The 22,022-nt window shown below is 39.5% G+C and overlaps 2 protein-coding genes and 2 pseudogenes across 2 annotated transcripts; 3 read left to right on the top strand and 1 right to left on the bottom strand.

Moving 5' to 3' along the window:
* Positions 1 to 2,527: 2,527 nt before the first annotated feature.
* On the bottom strand, positions 2,528 to 4,111 carry LOC149112282 (uncharacterized). The gene has a single exon (XM_089290106.1). It carries the CDS (start codon positions 3,916 to 3,918, stop codon positions 2,956 to 2,958), a length of 963 nt encoding a protein of 320 aa, XP_089146232.1. The 5' UTR covers positions 3,919 to 4,111; the 3' UTR covers positions 2,528 to 2,955.
* A 2,004-nt stretch (positions 4,112 to 6,115) lies between these two features.
* LOC149112281 (adenosine receptor A2a-like) lies at positions 6,116 to 7,087 on the top strand (annotated as a pseudogene).
* A 5,753-nt stretch (positions 7,088 to 12,840) lies between these two features.
* On the top strand, positions 12,841 to 14,171 carry LOC149112280 (uncharacterized; annotated as a pseudogene).
* Positions 14,172 to 19,813: 5,642 nt separating this feature from the next.
* On the top strand, positions 19,814 to 21,170 carry LOC110058834 (alpha-1B adrenergic receptor-like). The gene has a single exon (XM_089289400.1). It carries the CDS (start codon positions 19,817 to 19,819, stop codon positions 20,756 to 20,758), a length of 942 nt encoding a protein of 313 aa, XP_089145526.1. The 5' UTR covers positions 19,814 to 19,816; the 3' UTR covers positions 20,759 to 21,170.
* Positions 21,171 to 22,022: the final 852 nt, after the last annotated feature.

Here is a 22,022-nt window from a genome sequence, read left to right as displayed (position 1 = left end):
CCGCTAAGAAAAGACTATTATGGTGTCGTTTCTGTAGGACAGCTCGGTTTTGACTGCTGCTCGTACTGCGGGCGCTGCCACTCAGTGTATGCAACTGATACATGTGGTAAAATATTAGCAATAGACCAAACTCTGCCAGACTATTTACAGTCTTAGATGACCTCGATCAGTGCCTCAGTAGGTCCCTGCTTTGTAGCAAAAGTGTTTCTTAATTAGAATGCTTGATTTATAAAATAGCATTTATTGTTGCTGATGATTGATTATCCATGCAACATTGTTAACATTTTCATATTGCAAACTCCTTCATTGTATCGAATACCTTATTCTGGATCAAAAACAATCCCATCATCTTTGTAAAGATTGCTATTACTCGTCAACCAATCAGCAGCCTGCACTAAATTCTGAGGGTTGATATCTAATGACAATGCAAAACTCTCATATTGCAACTTTCTTTTTAAATTGACTTTGATTGCACCAGCCTTACATGGTAGTCATGACAACATGCTGACTGTATTATTCTGTGTCTTAAACTGTGCTGCATTACCTTTTGAAATGCATTTCTTGGTGCTACAATCTGCATTCGTATTCATTTAAGTCTAAGGCCTGGGGCAAACGTCGAACCTTAGTCGAACTTAATTCGTCGAACCTATTAATTTTGAAATAGGCACATGAATGGTGCGACGTTTGCAGCAATTAAGTTCGACTCAAATTAATTGGTTCGACTCTAGCATAAGTTCTCCTTGCCAAGTCGGATAATGCGACAGTGGTTCGGCGTTTCACAAACGCCGCTCTAAACACGCGCTGAACTCAATTCATAAATCATGCAAATTACAAAATAATTGATTCAAATGTAATGGACTGAGCAAACGTCGCAAAAATACATACTCCTCCATCTGCCAAACGCTATTTTCCACCTGACGAGCATGCGCTGTGCAAAGATAATTTTGCGACCGGGGAATGGCGAGCTATCAAGACCGCTACTCAGGACCGCTGCTCCATTGTTGTTCGCTAGCAAAAGCACGGTCAAGCATGCCACTTGGAGCAATAGCTGTCGTCTCTGATGCACTGTTCTCAGAGCTGTATATAATGGAGTTCTTCTCTTTCTATTTTTCGCAATTAACTGCCAAAGTAAGGCCCGAATAGCACTGTATTTCGGGATTTCCTTAGCAAGTCCTAGCAGTAACTAGCCGCGCATCGAGTGAATAGCACGGGGACACGTGTCTATTCCCGTTAATGAAGTAAGTGCAACTCGTGAAATAGGATCGACGCAGGTTCGACGCTTGTTACCACCCTGGAATTACGTCGACTCTTTGTTGCACCTGTTTTTAATTTATTCGACGCGACTTGGATTCGACGTTTGCCCTTGGCCTAAGAGAGCTGGTTCTGTGGATGTAAAATGCCATTAAAAACAGCACATGGAGTTTATACCTTACCACATATCTATGTCATGTTTTACAAACCCATTCAACATCATCAACACTTGCTTTACTACAAAGGTCTTCACCAATACCAGGATTTGACTCTCTTAGCTTTTTCACTGCATGCTTATGCAATGAAAACAAATTCAAATATGCAGTGCCGGGACCTAATGGGCAATCATCACATGAAACTTTGAAATAGTCAACTGAATATTGGTTATTGGCTTTGCTCTGTGGGCTTTCATGTATGCATAATGTTTTCCCAATGCTGACCTGCACAAATCACTCGGATGTCATGGCGTTCTTACACGTATCGGCGATTCCAGAGACGTTTTTCTGAAAAAATCCTTTTCACGCCTTCAAGAAGCCTAAACTCTCTTTACGAAGAAACACTGTGCACATTGCTTGAATGCTGTGCCAGATTACTGGTCCAAAACAGGACAAACACATAAATACAGAGTCTCTGACCTGAAAACCCAAGCTCCCGTCCAGAACGTTGTACGTGAGTATTCAATAAAAACTCGATCATTGGCGAGAGAAGCGCGATTTAGCTTCGCCGGTCGTACGGTAACAGTTTGGTACCGTCGTATAAATCAGAGATTAAACCAATGGACGTCCGATTATCGTTCGCGTAAAGCCGAGAGAAAATCGATATCATACGTTCGAATAGTTTTTGCCTCTGAACATCCGACCGACTTCCGTTTAATTGCCGTCTAGGAAGACCGAATAGTTCCGACGACAATCCGAAACTTGGACACCCTACTTACTTACTTACTTACTTACACACATAGTGACATAGTGGCTACGTTACTTAGCAACAGTAGCCACAAAAATGATTTAAATGTTCTGCAAAGAACGTCAAATGAAATATTGCGACCCAGTTGTATGTAAAAGAAAACGTCTTTTTTGATTTTAATTGATGGTAAACCTAAAACCTGCAACCGTCTGACAGACAAAGTTTCTCTAAAGTAGCTGCCACTTTTCCTGTTTGTTCTCGAAATTTAAAAAGTGTCCCGTTCTAACGGTATTTGGGACATTAAACAATTTAGTCAGGAAAAACGTTATAAACGAATCCGGTCTGAAATAAAAGTATAAAGTCAGGTGGAAAATTCTCATTGGTAAGAGCACATGGTGCGATTTTTATTAACCAGTCACAAGGCTCGTAAGAATTGCCATAAGATGGACGAGACAAATTGGGTAGCCTGAAATTACAGAGACAACAGAACAGCGAGAAATGGGAATTATCTATAAATAATATCATGAATACATTTAGACAAGTTAATTAACAAATTCGCTTTCCCTTTTGGTTGCTAATTGTGTGCTAGCTGTTGTATCTTGGAGAGAAACGGTCCTACAGGTATCCTTTGCTTTTAAAAGAAGCATTAAACGCAGCTCGCCACCTATAAATAAATAAATCATTTTGCAACATGATAAAATCAGTATTTTGTTTAAGTACTGCATTACTCAGTTTTTAAAACGCGAGCTAAAACGCCGTTGTTACATACATTAGGCGTTTGACAGCAACGCTGACACTGATTCATGGCAAAGTATGACCAGCTAATGCAAGGGTTTCGTGTGATGCAGGATTTCTTCGCCAATACATGTTCCTCAGTGTGTTCATAACAGCGTGTCGAATGTGTCTCATCTTCCAACAGTAAATTATCGGGTTCAGAGATGAATTAAGATTTACAAGGGTTAGTGAAAAATGAAAGAATCTTTTCAAAGTGACATTCGGCTCGTTAATTTTAAAGGCAGCGAAACTGATAAAATAAGGCAAATAACAAATCAAAAACACGAGATATACGTAGAATATACCGACTGCAGAAATACGACTAGCAAAATTTGCTACTTCGCCAGCCTGTGCCTCTTGTTGTACTTGCAGGGCCTGAATCTGATTCTTGTGGCGTCTTACAGTTAAATAAATCCTCATGTAGATCATCGTTGTAAGTAGGACACCAATAATTTCAGTAATTGCTATAATAAGTGAGAAAATATCGCGTGGAATCCAGAACATTGAAAAAGAGGCAAAAACACTTAACACCCATATTAAGATCACCACAGCAACAACACGCTTGTGAGTCACAAGTTCCTGATATCTGAGATGAAGATGAATAGCCAAGAACCTGTCTACACTTGCAGCTACAACGCCCGAGAACGAAGCTGAGGAAAATAAAGATGCTATAAAGTAAAAAACCTTATACGTGTCGCAACCTGGATTGTTTTCATGTAACCACTTAATCAAAAGTGCCACGTAAAATGGCTGGTTCACTAACCCAACACCAACATCAGAAACAGCAAGACTCAGGAGCAATGTTTTTAAAGTCTTTGGCAACGACGGTGTTTTTCTTATCGCGTGGATTGTTACAATGTTTAACATGATGGCGGTATAGGACAGAAAGCTGTTGAAGACACAATTAGCGATATTCGTGGAATAGAACTCCTCAACTTCGGACTCCCTTGGATACTTATCCCGTAATATTTCACAAAATGATTTCTTCATGACAGTTAACTTTAGTTTCTTCAAACCACGAAGGGCTGGAAATAAAAATTGTTTCACAAAGCAGTCTCTTTTCTTCTCGCCGCGGATCACTTTGGTTCTTTAATTACTACCAAAAGAGGCTATCCATCGCAAACAAAGGTAGTATTTAAGAGCTTTCCTCCCGGACGTTTTGGTGGACAGGATATAGCATAATTAAAATTTGTACGTGTCATGAATTTGTTATAACCGAATAGAATAAAACCACCTGGGACGTAAACGTCACTGGTGTGTTTGTAAAATCCTAAAAAGATGTCTCAAATTTCGACATTTCAAACGAGGTGAATCAGTAAGAATACAACCCCCTAGAAGAAGAACCCTACGCACGTCTTTGATTAAGAAATAAGTTGGCATATTTCCTGGATACAAACGTTGTTAACCATACTTGTGGACATGGATATGATAGTCATCCTTAGGTTGACTATCCAATAAATGTAGAAAACTATTGCGAGCTTCATTAAGTCTAGTTTGTCAGTTTACTTACGTGCAGAAGGTCTTATTACAAGTCTTGATTCAATCTATCACAATTTCATACTATTTATTTCACTGCTTTTTTCAAAACTTCGTCCTTTGAGGAAATAACACGAAGTATCTCTTCCAAGCACCCAGAATTCGCTGAAACATTTTTGGTCATGGCTTACAGTGTTTTCAGCCTCGCTCACTACAAGGCGGTAATACTATATTCTCACCGACAACTCATTAACTACGTCTAACATGCCATAATTCAAAACAGACCAGACAGCCTTTTAGGTTTTCACAACCACGCAGCTTCCTCCTGACACTCGCGCACGTGACGTTTATTTCGTGAGCTTCTTTTAATCAGTTATAAGAAAGTTCAAGATTTGCGTTTAAATTTGAACTTCAGTAACTTTATATTTCTCTGTTAAAAACAGAAAAGACCTAAACAGTCTGGAATTGACAGTTCAGGAATACTTTTCAACATTATATATATATGTTTTAGTAAACAGAAGCCAAAGTAGCCACGTAGGGGCCAAACCACCCCCCAAATGTTTCGTCAGTTCTTGGGTATTTCACATTATTTCGCATTACTTGAAAAGTATTGTCTCTTTCACAACCAAACTTGGCAGATGAGCAGGAGACCTATCGCCAATTATATTTACGTAAAAAATGTCAGTAAATGTCAAAGTTGTGACGTCACAGTGATAACGTCATTTTTTTACTACTTTTGAAGTTTTTAATATGCATATTTTTTTACAATGTGTTCGAAGGAGCGCATCAAGGGGAGTTGAAACCTGAAAAAATTTTGTCCATATCACAAAAATTAAATGAAATATGGCATTTTTAAATATGAAAAATAACTCTGCAAAATATGGGGTCCCCCCCTTGAGAAAAATCCCCAAATTGGAGCCGTAATTTTGTTCCAGCAAATGCAGCTATGTTGCACATGTGATGTGCCAGATGACTAAAGCAAAAATAAAGAAGAAAATCGGAATAAAAAATTATCCCTCTAGTGTTATTGCGTTAAAATTAGTTTTGTTACGCCACAACCTGTGACGTCACCTTTTTTTTTACTGTTAACACCATCCTAACAAAGCCGAAAATCAAATTTCTAAAACCATACGATTTTTGACAACATCAAGCTTTCTATTTTTCTAGATTATTAGCCTTCCTAAAATAAAACTGAAAAAATAAACCAGAGAGACTGACTTAAGAAGGACAGTATGGTTAAGCAAATTCCGGGGGGGGACAACAAAAAATATTTAACTTACCATATCTCGAAAAATAATCATCATAGCAAAAAACGGTTTCCGGCATTTTACTCCTCAAGTCAAGGCCTTTCCAATGACATAATCTTTTTATCAGATTTTGCAAAAAATTATAGCACGTTTTGGTGACGTCATCAATTATGACGTCATAATCTGACAGTTTGTCACAACTTCCAAATTAAAATAAACTGGAGAACAAAGAAAGCTCATCTGCCAAACTTGGCTCAGAAATATATAAACCAAGCAAATATAGCCTTCATGAAACATTAGGGGGGTGGTTTGGCCCCTACGTGAGCCCAGCTGGCCCCACTTAGACTTTTTTTGTTAATAACCATTATTAGCAAACAAAACAAATTTTTAATGACAACTTCGGCGAATCTCATCAATTCAATTCAGTTGTTGATCTCAAGACCAATGTCAATTAATTCGATGTCATGACTAAGAAATCGTCTTGTGAAGTATTTGCACAATACTTCTCGTCAGGTTTCAAAGCTGAAGACTTCTATTCGACGGTCATCGACGGATTTCTGTGCCATACCGCCATCATGTTGAACATTGTAACAATCCACGCAATAAGAAAAACTTCGTCGTTGCCAGAGACTTTAAAAACATTGCTCCTGAGTCTTGCTGTTTCTGACGTTGGTGTTGGTTTACTGATTCAACCATTTTACATCTCACTTCTGGTCAAGGAGTTACAACAAAACACTTCTGACTGCAGCACGGATAAGGCTTTTGAGACAATGGTGGTGGTGTTTTCTACCGCTTCGTTCTGGGGAGTCGTAACCATAAGTGTAGGCAGGTTCTTAGCTCTCATTTTCATCTCAGATACCAGAAACTTGTGACTCACAAACGGGTTGTTGCTGTGGTGATCTCAATATGGGTGTATAGTGCGTTTTTGTCTTCGATGGCGTCGTGGGTACCGCCAAATATTCGCTCGCTTTTTATATGTCTCGGTATTGTCATTGGTCTTCTTCTTACAACACTAGCTTACATCAGGATTTATTTGGCCGTGAGACGCCACAAGAATCAGATTCGGGTCCAACAAGCACAGAATGCAGCCCAAACTAGCGAAATGGCAAATTTTGCCAGTCTCATTAAATCTGCAATCGGTACGTTTTCCGTCTTTCTTGTGTTTTTGGCTTGTTATTTGACAATCTTTATCTGTTTGACGGTAATTGCAATCTACGGCCCGAATATCGCTTTGAATAGATTATTTCTTTTTTCTTGCACTCTCTCATTTCTTATTCATCTTTGAACCCAGTAATTTACTGCTGGAAGATGAGACACATTCGACAAGCTGTCATGAACATACTGCGGAGCATGACTTGGCTCCGAATTAGCGCAGCACCTTAATTGTAGCGCCATGTCTGCCCTGATTGTCTGGAGTGTCGTCGTTGTTTCTCTCATAAGCCTCTGTATATCGAACAAGGATCGTGAGCAGAATAGACGTAAACTGTGCGAGCGCAAACTAGAGCGTATTTATAGAAATTCAAATAGTGAGTGTTTCGAGATGTAATCAAAAACTCATAGGCCTTGAGAATGTTACGCTGTAATGAAAGTCTTCCTGTTTCGTTGCATAACGCATTAGCCAGACGCTTTTCTAGTGCATTCGATCTAGTCTTGTTGTAAAATTGGCATGTAGCCTTTCAATTTGGCGGTCGAGTTTGCTCGCCGGGAAAGAGAAGACTGAGTTGACAACGTGATGATCTTATACGCTTATTAGCGTGAAGAGACGTGATAATGATAACGACGATGACGAAGGCGACGATGACGATGAAAATAATGGCGAAATCATACATAGTTTATAACTTTATCATAACCAAGCATTCATATTGCTGGCAAACTACCATCCAACATATCGTGGTAGAAATGTAAATGAAACTTGTAACAGTTTGTAGTGGCTCTCCGTTCTCATACTACGATATTTCCCTTTGTTCAGTTACCGGTATTTCATGACTGCCAATATATTTATCTGCGCGTGCACAAGGAGCCCTCACATTCAAATCGCTCGGAGCCTGCTCGAAGCTATTATGTTCGGTGAGCGATTGGGTCCTCCGAGAATTTGCGAATTTTCCAACCCGCCTAAGACTTCCGTAATTTCAGTTCCAGACCTAGCACTAGCAGACTTCGTAATAAAAATTCAAAATGGCCGCCACAAAACACAAAGCACGCGCGATAAAGGTAGATTAATCTTTTATTCATGTTCTATACGGAATGAGGGCTCCCTGTGCGCGTACCTAGTTATTATGAACACGCAAACAGTATTCTTACCAGTATCTTACCTTACTCTCTCTTACCGGTGGCTTAACCTATATATTATCTTACCAGTATTTTTAGCGATATTTTATGTAGAATGTTGAAAGCTGTATGGACTTAGGTTGTGTTTACAAATACTGACATGATTGACACTCGAGCCAGTGACATGTGTCTTTATCTTAATTAAATTATAACATCTTACCTGAAGACCGGCGTCCTTTCTTGCAACTTCCGCCCGAGCTGTTTGCAAAAGTGATGGAATATACCACTCACTTAATCACTCCAAAGAGTTCTTTACCTCGAAATTTGTTATTGATGCGATTGATTAGTAATTGGTATTCGTGTCTTTTACAACATATGATCGTATTTTGACATTAGTTCGTATAGTGTGATCGTCCGGGTAAGGGTAGTTCTGAAAAGAACTGTTGTTGGTGACTGACGTTTCGACGACCTGAGCGGAAGATGAGACACATTCGACACGCTGTCATGAACATACTGAGGAAAATGTCTCGATACAGGAGTCGCGCATCACAAGAAATTCTTCCATTATCCGGTCATAATTTGCCATGATTCAGTGTCAAAGTTGCCATCAAAAGCCTAATGTATACTACAACGGCTGCAGACACGGTTCGCGCTGCAGGAAGACAAGGGAGACCGCATTTAAATCGAGTAATGCAACACTTCAAAATACTAAATAAATTAAGCGATATTAGGGTTTATACTTATGAGTTGAATTTAATACTAGTTGTAAACTAAAAAAGCAAAGGATTCCTGCAGGCTCGTTTCTCTCCGAGGTACATCGCTTAAAATACAATTTTCCTATCAGTGAGCAAAAACCAAAATGGACAGTGGATTCGTTAATTTGTCTAGATGCATTTTATGTTGGTCTGTAGATATTTTGTTTTTCTTTCTTGCGTCTACAGCTTTAGGTTGTCTATTGTATCTTGACCATCTTTAATATGACAATTCTTACGAGCCTTGTGATTGATTAATAAAACTCGTACCACTTGCTGTAACCAATGGGAATTTTTCTCCTGACTTTGTTCTATTTCACTCCGGATACGCTGATAACGTTATTCCTGACTTTATTGTTTAATGCTCGAAATATAATTAGAGCAGAACACTTGTGAGTTTCGGGAACAAACAAAAGAAGTGGCACCTACTTTAATTAATGAAACTCTGACAGAAGGTCGCAGGTTTCAGGTTTACCATCAATTAACATTAAAAGAAAACGTTTTCTTTTGCCTACAAGGCTCTTGATTTTTCATTTAGCATGTTTCGCACTAAACTCTTGTTCAGCATTTTAATCTGTAACTTATTCTCACACAATTGGAGGCGGCGTGGCCTAGTGGTTAGGGCGCTGGATGTCTAAGCTAAGCCGGAGGACTCCTTGTTTTATCTCAAATTCAACTAATCTAGACTTTGTAAACAGTCATATGTTCCAGCCGTCCCACCAGTTGGGATTTTTAACAGGTTTTTTGTTTTTTTGCGTCTAACTCCAAACTCTCTCTATTTCAGTGTGCCATTCATTTCAATTTTCTATCTTTTTTTAAATGACATCTTTTAACTGAACACCTGGAATTGACCTGAACAGTGCATTATTGTTAGCGCTTTTGGTGTTTTCAGTTTCGCTCACAACAAGGCCGTAATATTACATTCTCACCGACAACTCATTCATAACGTCTGAAATCGGTGTCCAAATTCATGACAACCTTTTAGGTTTTTACATTAACGCGGGTTCTTTACAATAACAGCTTACGCTGGTGACATTTACTTCTGATTTTATTTAAACAAGTAATCAGAAAATTCAAGAACTGCGTTAAACACTTTATTAAAGCTTTAAAAGTCTGGAAGAGCAAGTTCCGTTATAGTTTCGACTCCTTTTTGTGCTGTGTATCATAACGTCGGTAAAAAAGGACCTCAATTAGTCCAAATTGGGCCAGCTGACCCGCTATACTTGTTAAATGAACTTGATTAATTTGTTCAGTAATATTAACATCTAAAATAAATTTTGACTTCTTAAGTCTTGGTATTGTTGCTCCTTAGTCTTGCTGTCTCTGATGTTGGTGTTGGTTTTTTATTCCAACCATTTTACATCTCCCTGATCGTCAAGGAATCACAACAAAACATTGATGTCCTTGTACAGACTCTCGGGGAGAGGGGAGGGGAGTCAAAAGTAACCCTAACGGGGTAGCACAAGAATGCCATATTTTCTTGGCGGGATATAAGAAAAGGAAACTCATTTCTGTGATTTGTTATGTCAACAAACGATAGCGGAGGTTGATCTAACGTTTTTAAGATAGCGTTTAACTGAAGCAGAACGTGAAAGAAAACGGTAGAGAGCAAGAATGAACAGGCAGAGAAGTAGTGATGAAGATCGCGAAAGAGAGTGGGCCAGGGCTACAGAAAGTACGCAAAACAGTACTGAACAATGCCGAGAATTTAGCTAGTCAGCCGGCTAGAGAAAGAGATTCAATATAGTACCGAACAATGCCATGAAGCAGAACGTTATTCGTTATTGCTCGCCCTACAACCCCACATTTGCTGTGATTTTAATAATTTTTTAAAATCAACGGCATGAACATTGGCCCAGATATTTAAGTAATCAACGAACCGACCAACAATCGACCGGGTCCAAGGGATCATCTGCAAAGTGAGCTGCCATGACTGTGCATTCACCTACGTCATACGGAAAGCAAGCGCTTGTGGGACTCGCGCGTGGCCGAGTATGATCCAGGCCGCGCGAGCAATACGGAATCAGCATTTAAGGGCCCATTAACCGATCTTTTCGAGCCGTTGCTAGGGAAAATTTATTCTCATATAACCTCGTCATTTTTAGTTACTTCAGAGTTATTTCATGTGTTTTAACTTTTTCATGATCAGCAACACTAGTGATGACGTCATCAGGCCACGCCCATGGTCTGTGACTAATACTGAAAAAACGCAAAGGCTCCCAGGCAAATTACTTTCTCGGAATTTTTTTCATTGATTTGATATTTTAATTTAAATCCTCATTACGCTATGCATAGATTTTGTTTCATTTCTAAAAGGTCAGATTTTGAGAGAATTTCAAACTATTAAAAAGTTCGTAATTTTCTGAAAAAAGCATGATTTTGAAAAAGGAATGCATAGTTATATTTCCAACGTTGGCTTTAATCGAAATCCGTCGAAAAAGGCTAGATTTAGGGAAAAACCGCGTTTCTTTTAGTATTTAAAGAAACCGGAAGTGCGCCCGATATATATTGGAAGTTACCCTATCAGCGCGTGCGCAATTTACACTACCAGCACACTTCGGTAAGATCAAACAAAGCCACACGGACTTGGTTTTTCTCTTTCTATTGCTCTTGTTTTTCTGTCTTTCTCTTATTTTGTCTTTGCTTGTGCTTTTTTTACTTTGCATTCTGTGAAACGCAAAGAAAAACATCTAAAATGTGAGCGAATTTGGAAGTTATTGAGTTATTTTTATTTTCTGCGCTCAGGCTGACGTAAGTAACCGGAAGTGAAATTCCACTTTCTTAGCAACGCGCGCGAGCGCGCGCATAAATCGGTTAATGGGCCCTTAAGGTGGCCAAACACAGTTTTCGCGCGCGCCTTTGCTGATGCAATTCAGCGCGTGCGCAAGGTTTGCAAAAAACAAACATGCCGTCAATAGAGCTATCATTTTATTTACTCAACATCCGCACTATCTGAGCTATTTTTCTTTATAATTGAACGCAGTGTATTGATGGCTTTAGTCTTTTATCAGAAAGATATGTTAGAAAAGGTAACGATGCAAAGAACCCAGCAATTCTCAGCATTTTCTTTGTTACCGAAAGAACCCAGTTAAATGCAGCGCATGCGTAGTAAGTCAAAAAATTGCGATTGAATGAAAAATTGCACTCTCGGAAATACGCCTGATACTCGAGAACCACTCATTAGAATTTCACGAAATTTGGCAGGAAAATACTTCAGGAAATAAGTAACTGGAGTATTGAAAATAATTGAACTTTAACATGGGAAATTCTAGATATTCCAGTGAACCTTCAACAAGGGATAATTAAAGATCTCTCTGTTAAATTATTAGCAAACTGGTGTTAACTTGTGAGAATCGTTGCGATTTTGTTGCATGCAAATTATAAAGAAAATCTAATGACTAGATTTTCTACAACTAGACAAAACCGACTTCAAAGGCCTTTTTATTTTTCTTCATGTTGCCATGGCAACGGCACCCACGTCAGCTTAACCAACAAAAATCCAAAGTTTGTGTTGTTAACTTGCTTGCTGCCATTTTTGGCGACCGAGAGATCAAGGGTTTCAGAGAAAAAGGTGAATGAAACACAGGTATCAAAAACTGTGTTCAGCCACCTTAAGGTCATTTGCATTGCGCATCCTTACTGCGCATAATTTATGGCGTCATTAGTGCGCGCTCGTGCACGCGCATATTGGAAGCATGACGGATTTGCCTTGATATTGAGTTCTGTCACTTGAAAAATGGCTCTAGCTCAACAACGAGCACGGGCACCCAAGTTTTTTTTTCCATTCATTGTAATCAACTAATCATAAGCTTTGCGTTAGAAAAGACTGATCTAATTTCTATTGCTGAAAATTGAATAAATAAGAAAAATAGCAGATACACTGTGGTCTTTTCTATTTTGCAGTCGGTAACCACGTCAAGAGATTTGGTTCAAATTTTTTATGAAGGATTTAGCTTTCTGCCTGAATCAAACTTAAAATGTTTATTTGTGTCCGACACAATGTATTGACTGTAGGTTAATGTATTTTCCTTCGGAAGTTCAGCGTGAGCACGCATGTGATTTATGCTAACACATCTTGTGCTAGCACGTGGAGTCTCTCGAGACTCCAGTTGGAATGTATATAAGGAGTGAATAGGTTGATATATTCATCAAGTACGACACTACTCGACGGCGCTTGTAGTTTTCTTGTTTGTTTCATCGTGTTTGAGATGCTCTCGAGTCCCGAAACTTCGAAGAACCCTAAAAGTCTGCTACGGAGGACGTTTTCGAACGTTTTAAAACGTACCTTGACCACAAGATTGAAAATCTCTCGTCGGGATTAAGCTCGCAATCGTCAAGTGAAACTGTAAAATTGCAAAGAGCGTCTGAGGCCGGCAAGCTTAAGTTCCAAGGCAACAAAGACCAGTTCCTGTTTAACTCCGAACTTCAGGCGACGGTAGACGAAGCCGCTAATTTTCTTGGCTTGCGCGACGTCGACAAAGCTGCTGAAAAGGTTGAGGACTTAAGAAAAAGTTTGCGACATTGTCAGAAGATCATAAAACTGGCAGACAAGAGCGAAGCAGGTTGGCTTGCGGTGAAGGAATACGAGGCGAGGAGTTAGCTAGTGATTCGGACGACGAGAAGAGTATCAGGAAGGCGCAGGAGAGGGCTTTGAAGAAGAAGAAGCAAAATGCTTTTAAGAAATCCGAGAAGAATAAGACTCCCCTCAGCGCTCATACTTCTCGCGCTGCTGACGACCGGTCTCTTTTTCGAGGTATGCTCCTTGCCCTTTCTTTGTTTTTTCAACGTGGCAGGCAGGTGCTCTCACTCTGCCTGCCTTACAGTCTTGTGTATTTGTGTTATGCTTCAGCGTTCTGGAGAAGGAAAATGATTTTCCTTCGTACGAACGGAGTGAGGGAGAAGGAAAATGTATTTTCCTTCGGATGTTCAGCGTGAGCACGCATGTGATTTATGCTAACACATCTTGTGTTAGCACGTGGAGTCTCTCGAGACTCCAGTTGGAATATATATAAGGAGTGAATAGGTTGATATATTCATCAAGTGCGAGACTACTCGACGGTGCTTGTAGTTTTCTTGTTTGTTTTGTTTATTTTTTCCACGTTTTTATTTTTTCTTTAGTGAAGGTTTTCTGCTGTGCGTTCTTTGTTTTTTCGTTTTTCAGGCCGTAGAATGCCTTCTCCAGCAGACATCTGCTTCAGATGCGGAAAGAGAGGTCATTGGAGTTCAAGTTTCGGGAGGCTCAGCGACGGTCCTGGATTCGGGAATTACAGAAACACAACCAGACTTGGCTCAGGCAGTACATCTGGAGAGCAATCCCGCTGACCAGCCGAGCGACAGTCAACTATTTGAACATGATGATGCGGTCGGATGTTTCGAAGATATCATTAAGGTAGAAGACTTGTTTTTGCCTTCTTTTGAGGTAGAGTCTGGTTCACTGGTCCCTGGTACAGTTCCGCCAGGTGTTAAGGGGAGACTTAAAGCTCATGTTCTGTTTTGGGAGAAGATTGGCGCACCACCTTTTATCATCGACTGTATTAGAGAAGGTTACAAAATTCCGTTTTATGTTTCTCCGCCTCCAGCAGAATTTAGTAATAATCGTTCTGGTTTAGAACATTCCGAGTTCGTTCACTCAGCTATTATTGAGTTGCTTTCCTCGGGAAGAGTTTGTCAAGTTCCGAAGAGTTGCCTCAACGTTATCAATCCGCTTTCTGTTTCGGTTCAAAGTTGTGGGAAAAGACGTTTGATTTTGGATTTAAGGTACATCAATCACCACGTTTTTATGCAAAAATTCAAGTTCGAGGACTGGAGAGGTGGGCTAGACTATTTTGAGAAAGGTAGCTACTTCACCAAATTTGACCTCAAAACTGGATATCATCATTTGGATATTTTTCCAGAACACCAGCCATTCCTCGGTTTTAGCTGGGTGATGTCTGATGGGGAACCTAGTTTCTTTATGTTTACAGTTCTCCCGTTTAGTTTATCTTCGGCGCCTTACATTTTCACCAAGTTGCTCAGACCTTTAGTAAAGCATTGGAGATCTCAGGGAATACGTGCCGTTGTTTACCTCGATGATGGTTTTGACGTTGAGTCTACTGAGTCGTTGAGCCAAATTCATTCGAACATTCTTAGATCAGACCTTGCCGCGGCGGGCTTCATATCTAATGACGACAAGTCAGTTTGGGTTCCTGTACAATTGATTGTTTGGCTTGGTATTGTTTGGGATGGGATTCAAGGAAACATTAGCATTACTGAGTCAAGAATAGATAAGGCCTTGTCCCACATTGACAGCGCCCAACAACCTCGTGCGTTATCAGCAAGAAGTTTGGCTTCCATTGTTGGAAAGATCATATCTATGAGTCCCGTTTTAGGAAACCTCGCTCGAATTATGACCAGGCATTGTCAGATGTCTGTGGCTGCCGCCCAAGATTGGGATAGTGTATTTTTGCTTGATAGATACTGTGTAGTTGAACTTGAGTTTTGGAAGAACAATCTTCGTTCCGTTAACACTAGAAGCGTGTCTGATTCGGTCACTCCATTTGTTTCTATTTATTCAGATGCAAGTGATGTTGCTTGCGCTGGCCATATTGACGGGAAAGATGTTTGTGCTCATAGGATGTTTACTGAGGCTGAACGTCAGGAGAGTTCCACTTACCGTGAATTATTAGCTGTACAGTTCGTCCTTAGTTCATTCAGTTCTTTTCTACCTAATTCAAGAGTCAAGTGGTTTACCGATAACCAGGGGGCCGCAAGAATTGCGCAAGTTGGTAGTATGCACTTTAATCTTCACAAGTTAGCTTTTGATATTTTTTCGCTATGCTTTAAATTGGGAATTGTTTTGGACATTCAGTGGGTGCCCCGATCTCTCAATGATAAGGCGGATTACCTCAGCAAGATAATTGATTATGACGATTGGGAACTTGCCCCCGAGTTTTTTCAGCAGCTAGACGGTCTTTGGGGCCATATACTGTGGATTGTTTTGCCTCTCACTACAACAAAAAAGTTCCAAAATATTTTTCAAGATTCTGGAACCCTGCGACGTCAGGTGTGGATGCGTTTTTCCAGGACTGGCGAGGCGAAAATTGTCTACTTGTACCACCGATTCCAATTTTGTCTAAAGTTCTCATTTTCATGTTTAGATCTCGTGCCAGTGGAACGTTAATTGCACCGCATTGGCCGTCTGCTCCTTTTTGGCCACTGTTGGTCAATAGGTTTTGGAGTTTTGTTGTTGATTACGCATTCTTCGAAGGTGCGCTAGCGTTGCGTTTAGGGCACAACATTAACTCGCTATTAGGCTCGTCAAGTTGGAATGGTTTTATCATCGCTGTCAAACTTAATTTTTCTGACAGTGTCATCACAAACCAACTGGATCGTACTTAAACATTATACACGCTGTGTTATTGTATTACAGTTTTTCAAGCCTTTTTTGGCAGTCCTTGGAGCCGGTTGGCATCAGGTTCTAGCCGGATGGCAGCGAACTCTTTTAGCCGTTTGCCTTTATGGTCTAGCCGGATGGCAGCGGACTTTGGCCGGTTGGCTATGGATTTTTCTGAAACTTTTCGCCGGCGCTAAATCGGCATGAGCACATCCCCTTCCCTCTATTTTATATTATCTCTTAGTATTTTTGCTTCCTTAGGATTTGACTGAAGCCACTTCTTGGGGACGGACTTGTGTTGCCAAAAGGCGTTTAATGCTGAAGCAAGTTTTATCGTCTAAGGCTAATTCTTCTGTTAAAAAGTATGTCGCTCAATACAGGCTTTTCTGTCTTTATATGAAGTCCAGAGGCCTAAGATTGGTTTTGCCTTGTGATAGTTTACTTATATCTGAATACCTGTCTTATCTTCACTAAACCAAAAAATCATATGCTGTTGTTTTGTCTGCGTTTTGTGCGTTAAAATGGGTCCATGATCTCATTCCATACGGGATACAAGGTAATCCAGTTGATTCTGCACTATCTCGCAACATTGTGGAGGCTAGTAAACGTGTATTTAGCAGACCAGTCAGAAAAAAGGAGCCTATTACTCCTGATATGATACGTCGAATTTGTATTAAGTTTACTTATGAAGGCTGTAATCTTAGTGGTTTACGTACAGCATTAATTTTTGTCTTAGGCTTTTATGGCCTCTTCAGGGTTAATGAGCTTTTGGATATGCAGGCTTCGGATATTGTAGTTTTTGATGATCATCTAGAGATTAATGTTAAGCATAGCAAAACTGATCAATATAGGCAAGGCAATATTGTGTTTATTTCTAAAAGTGGTGGTCTTGCATGTCCTCATTCATTATTAACCCGTTATTTTTCAGCAGCAAGTATTGATCTAAGTTCATCTGCTCACATTTTTAGAACCCTTAAATTTGTCAAGAAGGGCAATTTGTATACTCTAGGCCCTAGGAGACTAAGTTATACTAGGTGTAGAAAGCTAATTAAAGAATCGCTTTCAGCTATAGGGATTAACTCCGTCCCTTATAGTACTCATAGCCTTAGATCAGGCGGTGCTACCTTTATAGCAGACAATCTTAAGAAATCAGGTGCTTCTGATAGGTTATTAATGCTTCACGGGCGATGGAAATCAGAGAAAGCTAAGAATATGTATGTTAAAGATTCTCTGGAAAGTAGGTTACAACTAACTAAATATTTTCCTACTTAGGCTTTTTGAGTCGTAAAGATCTAGCCAGTTTTCCCTCCTCACATTGTTTGTACTTATTTGCCTAGCTTAGTGTGAAATGAATTAAAGCATCGTCGGGCAGGTGCTCTCACTCTGCCTGCCTTACAGTCTTGTGTATATGTGTTATGCTTCAGCGTTCTGGAGAAGGAAAATGATTTTCCTTCGTTCGAACGGAGTGAGGGAGAAGGAAAATGCGTGTTCTTATGAGTCTGGGTTCATAAAGATTTTACAATTACGGGGAATGCATTCTTATGATAAGCATTAAATAATGCCAAAATGGGGCATTTTCAATGCCTCACTGCTCCTTAATGAGCATGGGCACCCCCCTTATTTATTTCAAAATTGAAGTTATCATATGACAAATATTCGGTGGACAAAGTTTGAACAAAAATCTACTGTCACCTTTATTTCAGAGGAATTACCTTAACTAGCACGCTGAATCGACGGATCACAACATCAACCCACGAGACGCCCAGATCCTCGAACGTAGTGTTGACAGCTACCACAAGAGGCTTTTCCTGGAGTCATGGCACTCAACTCTGGACAGCGCCGCTATCAACGAGAGGAAACCGCTCCGTCACGCTTACTTGCTGTTGATTTAAGAAAATCAATAAAACGACAGCAAGCGCGAGGCTGTAGCGCTAGCAATAACGAACTTTTATATCGCAACTCTGATGAAGGTGGACAGAGGCCACCGAAAATTCAGTAAAATCATAGATCGGATTACAAAAAAAAAAGTTCAAGGGAATGTCTAGATAGCAGCAGACATGTAAAGATTTTAAGGAAAACGACCACTTTTTTAAGTTTAAAAGACATGTTTCGACAGAACGTCTGTCATCTTCAGTTGAATGAATGATTACAAAGCAAGTTGAATAATAAGTAGGCAAAAATGCTAATTAAGACAAATAGTAACAACAGAAAGTGAAAAGGTGTAAATTAAAAGGATAATTTTAGATTTACATGGTGTAATTGCTGATTGAGGCAAGGTAGTTCTTTTTGAATATGGATAGCCTCCTTTATCTTGAGTTGAAAGCTGGAAGTGGCGTGATCTAAAATATGAAAGCAGTCTATTGAACACAATGAGCGACAACGTTCACGAGGCACAAAGAAGCTAAGTAGTAGTGTGATTGGTTAATAAAACTCGCAACACGTGCTGTGACCGATGAGGATTTTCCCACCTGACTTCTTTCTATTTCAGTCCAGATACGATGAACACGTTTTTCCTGACTAAATGGTGTAATGTTCGAAATATCATTAGAACAGAACACCTCTGCTTTTCGGGAACAAACAAAAGAAGTGACACCTACTTAAGACCACTTAAGAGGAACTTTGTCGGTCAGATCGAAGGTTGTAGGTTTCAGTTTCATCATCAATTAACATTAAAAAAACGTTTTCTTTTGCATACACGATTGTCGATATTTCATTTGGCATGGTTCGTACTGAACACTTGCCCAATATTTTAATATGTATCTAATTTTCATTCAATTGGAGGCCTAGTAGTTAAGGCGCTGTATTTGTAGACCGGAGTCCCGTGTTCGAATCATTTTTCATAAGACTGGATGGATTTGTGTTTGGTGGTCCCAAATTCAACTTCTTCATGCTTTTGAAAATAACAAACGTTCGCCTCTTACTCCAATCTCTCTCAATTTTATGCCATTCATTTCAGCGTTCTATTTTTTAAATGACATCTTTTACTGAACACCTGGAATTTACTTGAACAGTACATTATTATTGGCGCTTTAATTCGGTGTTTTTATGTCGCTCGCAACGAGCTAAGGCAGCAATATCATATTCTCACCGACAACCCATCCATGACGTCTGAAATGTCCAAATTCATGACAGCCTTTTAGGTTTTTAAATTAACACGGCTTCTTTACAATAACAGCGCACGCCCGTGAAATTTACTTCTGATTTTATTTTAACAAGTTATCAGAAAATTCAATAACTGAGTTAAACACATCATATCTTATGTGTTAACATAAACTTTTAAAGTCTGGAAGAGCAAGTTCTGTGATACTTAATTTTTTGTGTGTGCTGGGTATTATAACGTGGCAAAAAAAAATCTGAATTAATCCAAAGTGGGCCAGCTGGCCAGCTATACTTGTTAATCAGTTGAACTTGGTTAATTTGTCAATAATCATTATTAACATCTAAAATAAATTTTCACTTTTGAAGGCTTGGCTTGTCAGTCAGTTTTGGCGAGCTGATGGTTTTATCTCAACTCTTACTCTATTCTCTTTGGATTTATTCAGTTACTTTTCCAGAGACCGTTTTTGTCTTTTTCAACAAAGAATACGATTTTTCACGGCAAACACACGCGGTAGAAACAGCGACTTCTGGAAATTTAGGACTTCTCCGGTGACCATCACCTGATGCAAACGAATTATTTCAGGCCAGCGACGGATTCACCTGTTGTCGTCTTGAGAGAGGAACCTGCATTCTGGAACTACTTTTTAAGACGAAGTGTACCTTAAATCGATATCATGAAGAAATCATCTTGTGAAGTATTTGCGCTGTACTTTAACTCATCAATCTCCGAACGTGAAGACCTCGATTCGACGTCCATCGTAAATTGTGTCTTCAACGGTTTTCTGTGCTATACCGTCATCATGTTAAACATTGTAACAATCCACGCGATAAGAAAGACATCGTCGTTGCCAAAGACTTTAAAAACATTGCTCCTTAGTCTTGCTGTCTCTGACGTTGGCGTTGGTTTTTTAGTCCAACCATTTTACATCTCCCTTCTCGTCAAGGGATTACAACAAAACATTGCTGCCTGTAACACGTATAAGGCTTTTGACGTGATGGTGGTTTTGTTTTCCACGGCTTCCTTCTGTGGTGTCGTAGCCATAAGTGTAGACAGGTCCTTAGCTATTCATCTTCATCTCAGATACCAGGAACTTGTGACTCACAAGCGTGTTGTTGCTGTGGTGATCTCAATATGGGTGTTAAGTGCGTTTTGGTCTTCGATGGCGTTGTGGGTACCGAACGATATTCACTCGCTTTTTGTATCCATTGGTACTGTCATTGGTCTTCTTGTTACAACACTGATTTACATCAGGATTTATTTAGCTGTGAGACGCCACAAGAATCAGATACAGGCCCTGCAAGTACAGAATGCAGCCCAAACTAGCGAAATGGCAAATTTTGCCAGTCTCATTAAATCTGCAATCGGTACGTTTTACGTCTTTCTCGTTTTTTTGGTTTGTTATTTGCCAATCTTTGTCTGTTTGGCTGCACTTGCAACCTTGGGCCCGAATATCACTTTGAATAGATCATTGCTTTTTTCTTGTACTCTCGTATTTCTTAATTCATGTTTAAACCCAGTCATTTACTGCTGGAAGATGAGACACATTCGACAGAAAGTGATGAACATACTGCGGAACATGTCTTGGCACAGAAACCGTGCATCATCCTTATTGTAGCGCCTGCCATGCTCTCTCATGATTCTGTGGTGTGGTCGTTGTTCCTCTGTGTATGAGACAACGACCGCGAGAAGACTGGGCCGAGTTGTTCGGAAGCCGGTTAACGTTAACCCAGGATTAGAAGTCAACCGTTGAAAAGTTGGTTTTTCTGGTATCAAAATGTTTTTCACTGCTTATGTTTTGTGTAGTTTGAGATTATTTAAACTCAAAACTGAAGAACAAACAATATTAGCAGAAAACCTCAACGAAAAGTTACAAAATTGAACTCAAAATTCTCGCTCGCTAACCTTGGTTAGCTTAAGCGGGCTTTGAACAACCAGACCGTGGACTCGAACTGCACGCGCGCAAACGAGAACGTATTGATAGAAAAAGATACTTTTCCTTTTCTTATACCATACCGAACAAAAACAACAATAACAACAGGTCTATTAGGATACCCATTCCTTTTGCCTAAATTATATATTTTAATATTAGACACACAAAAAGGAACACATTATGTAAAATATGAGTAATAGAGCAAAGTTTGCCAGACTAGTTACAGTCTTGGATGTCCTCAGTGCCTCAGTGAGTCCCTGCTTTGTAGCAAAAGTGTTTCTTAATTAGAATGCCTCATTTATGCCGAAAATATTTCAGTTGATTTATTCCGCCATTAAGCGTCCTTTTAACAATATTTTTGACATTTACTTGTCATTTATAAAGTAACCTAGTCATCTGTAAATGGAAGGATCAAGGAAATCGGTCATGAACAGTATAGAATGTTTGCAAAGTGAATTAGATTTGGTCGATATCTGGAGAGTTAAAAATCCTCAAACAAAGAGTTACACTTGGACTCAAATATCACCTGCTATATTATGTCGTCTAGATTTTTGGCTTATTTGAATAATCTTTGCGATTTTTGAAATTCAACTGATATTATTCCTGCAATAAGAACTGATCATGCGGCAATTAGTTTAAACCTTGGCGAAATTGGAGAGGCAAAAGGACCTGGCATGTGGAAAAGAAACGTTTCGTTATAAGATGATGAAGAATATTTGAATTATCTGGGTGCTAACATACTAATGGAATCAGAGCGGAAAAAAGAATTATCAGATAAACGCTACGTTTGGGACTGGATTAAATATAATATTAGAATGCACGTTATAAGGTACTCTAAAGAAAAAGCTAAACACAGAAATGACACAGAAAGGACGATTCAACAGGAATATGAGGATGCTACCCGGCATTTTGAAAAAGATCCAAATGATTACAACAGATCTCGGTTAAA

This window comes from Orbicella faveolata, unplaced genomic scaffold, assembly GCF_042242905.1.
Source record: "Orbicella faveolata isolate gen_17 unplaced genomic scaffold, um_ofav_v1 contig_2, whole genome shotgun sequence".
Taxonomy (NCBI): Eukaryota; Metazoa; Cnidaria; class Anthozoa; order Scleractinia; family Merulinidae; genus Orbicella; species Orbicella faveolata.
This window is presented reverse-complemented; position numbering and strand designations above follow the sequence as displayed.

Coding starts and splice junctions, on each gene's coding strand:
- LOC149112282 (XM_089290106.1), bottom strand. CDS start 3,918: ATGAAGAAATCATTTTGTGAAATATTACGGGATAAGTATCCAAGGGAG.
- LOC110058834 (XM_089289400.1), top strand. CDS start 19,817: ATGAAGAAATCATCTTGTGAAGTATTTGCGCTGTACTTTAACTCATCA.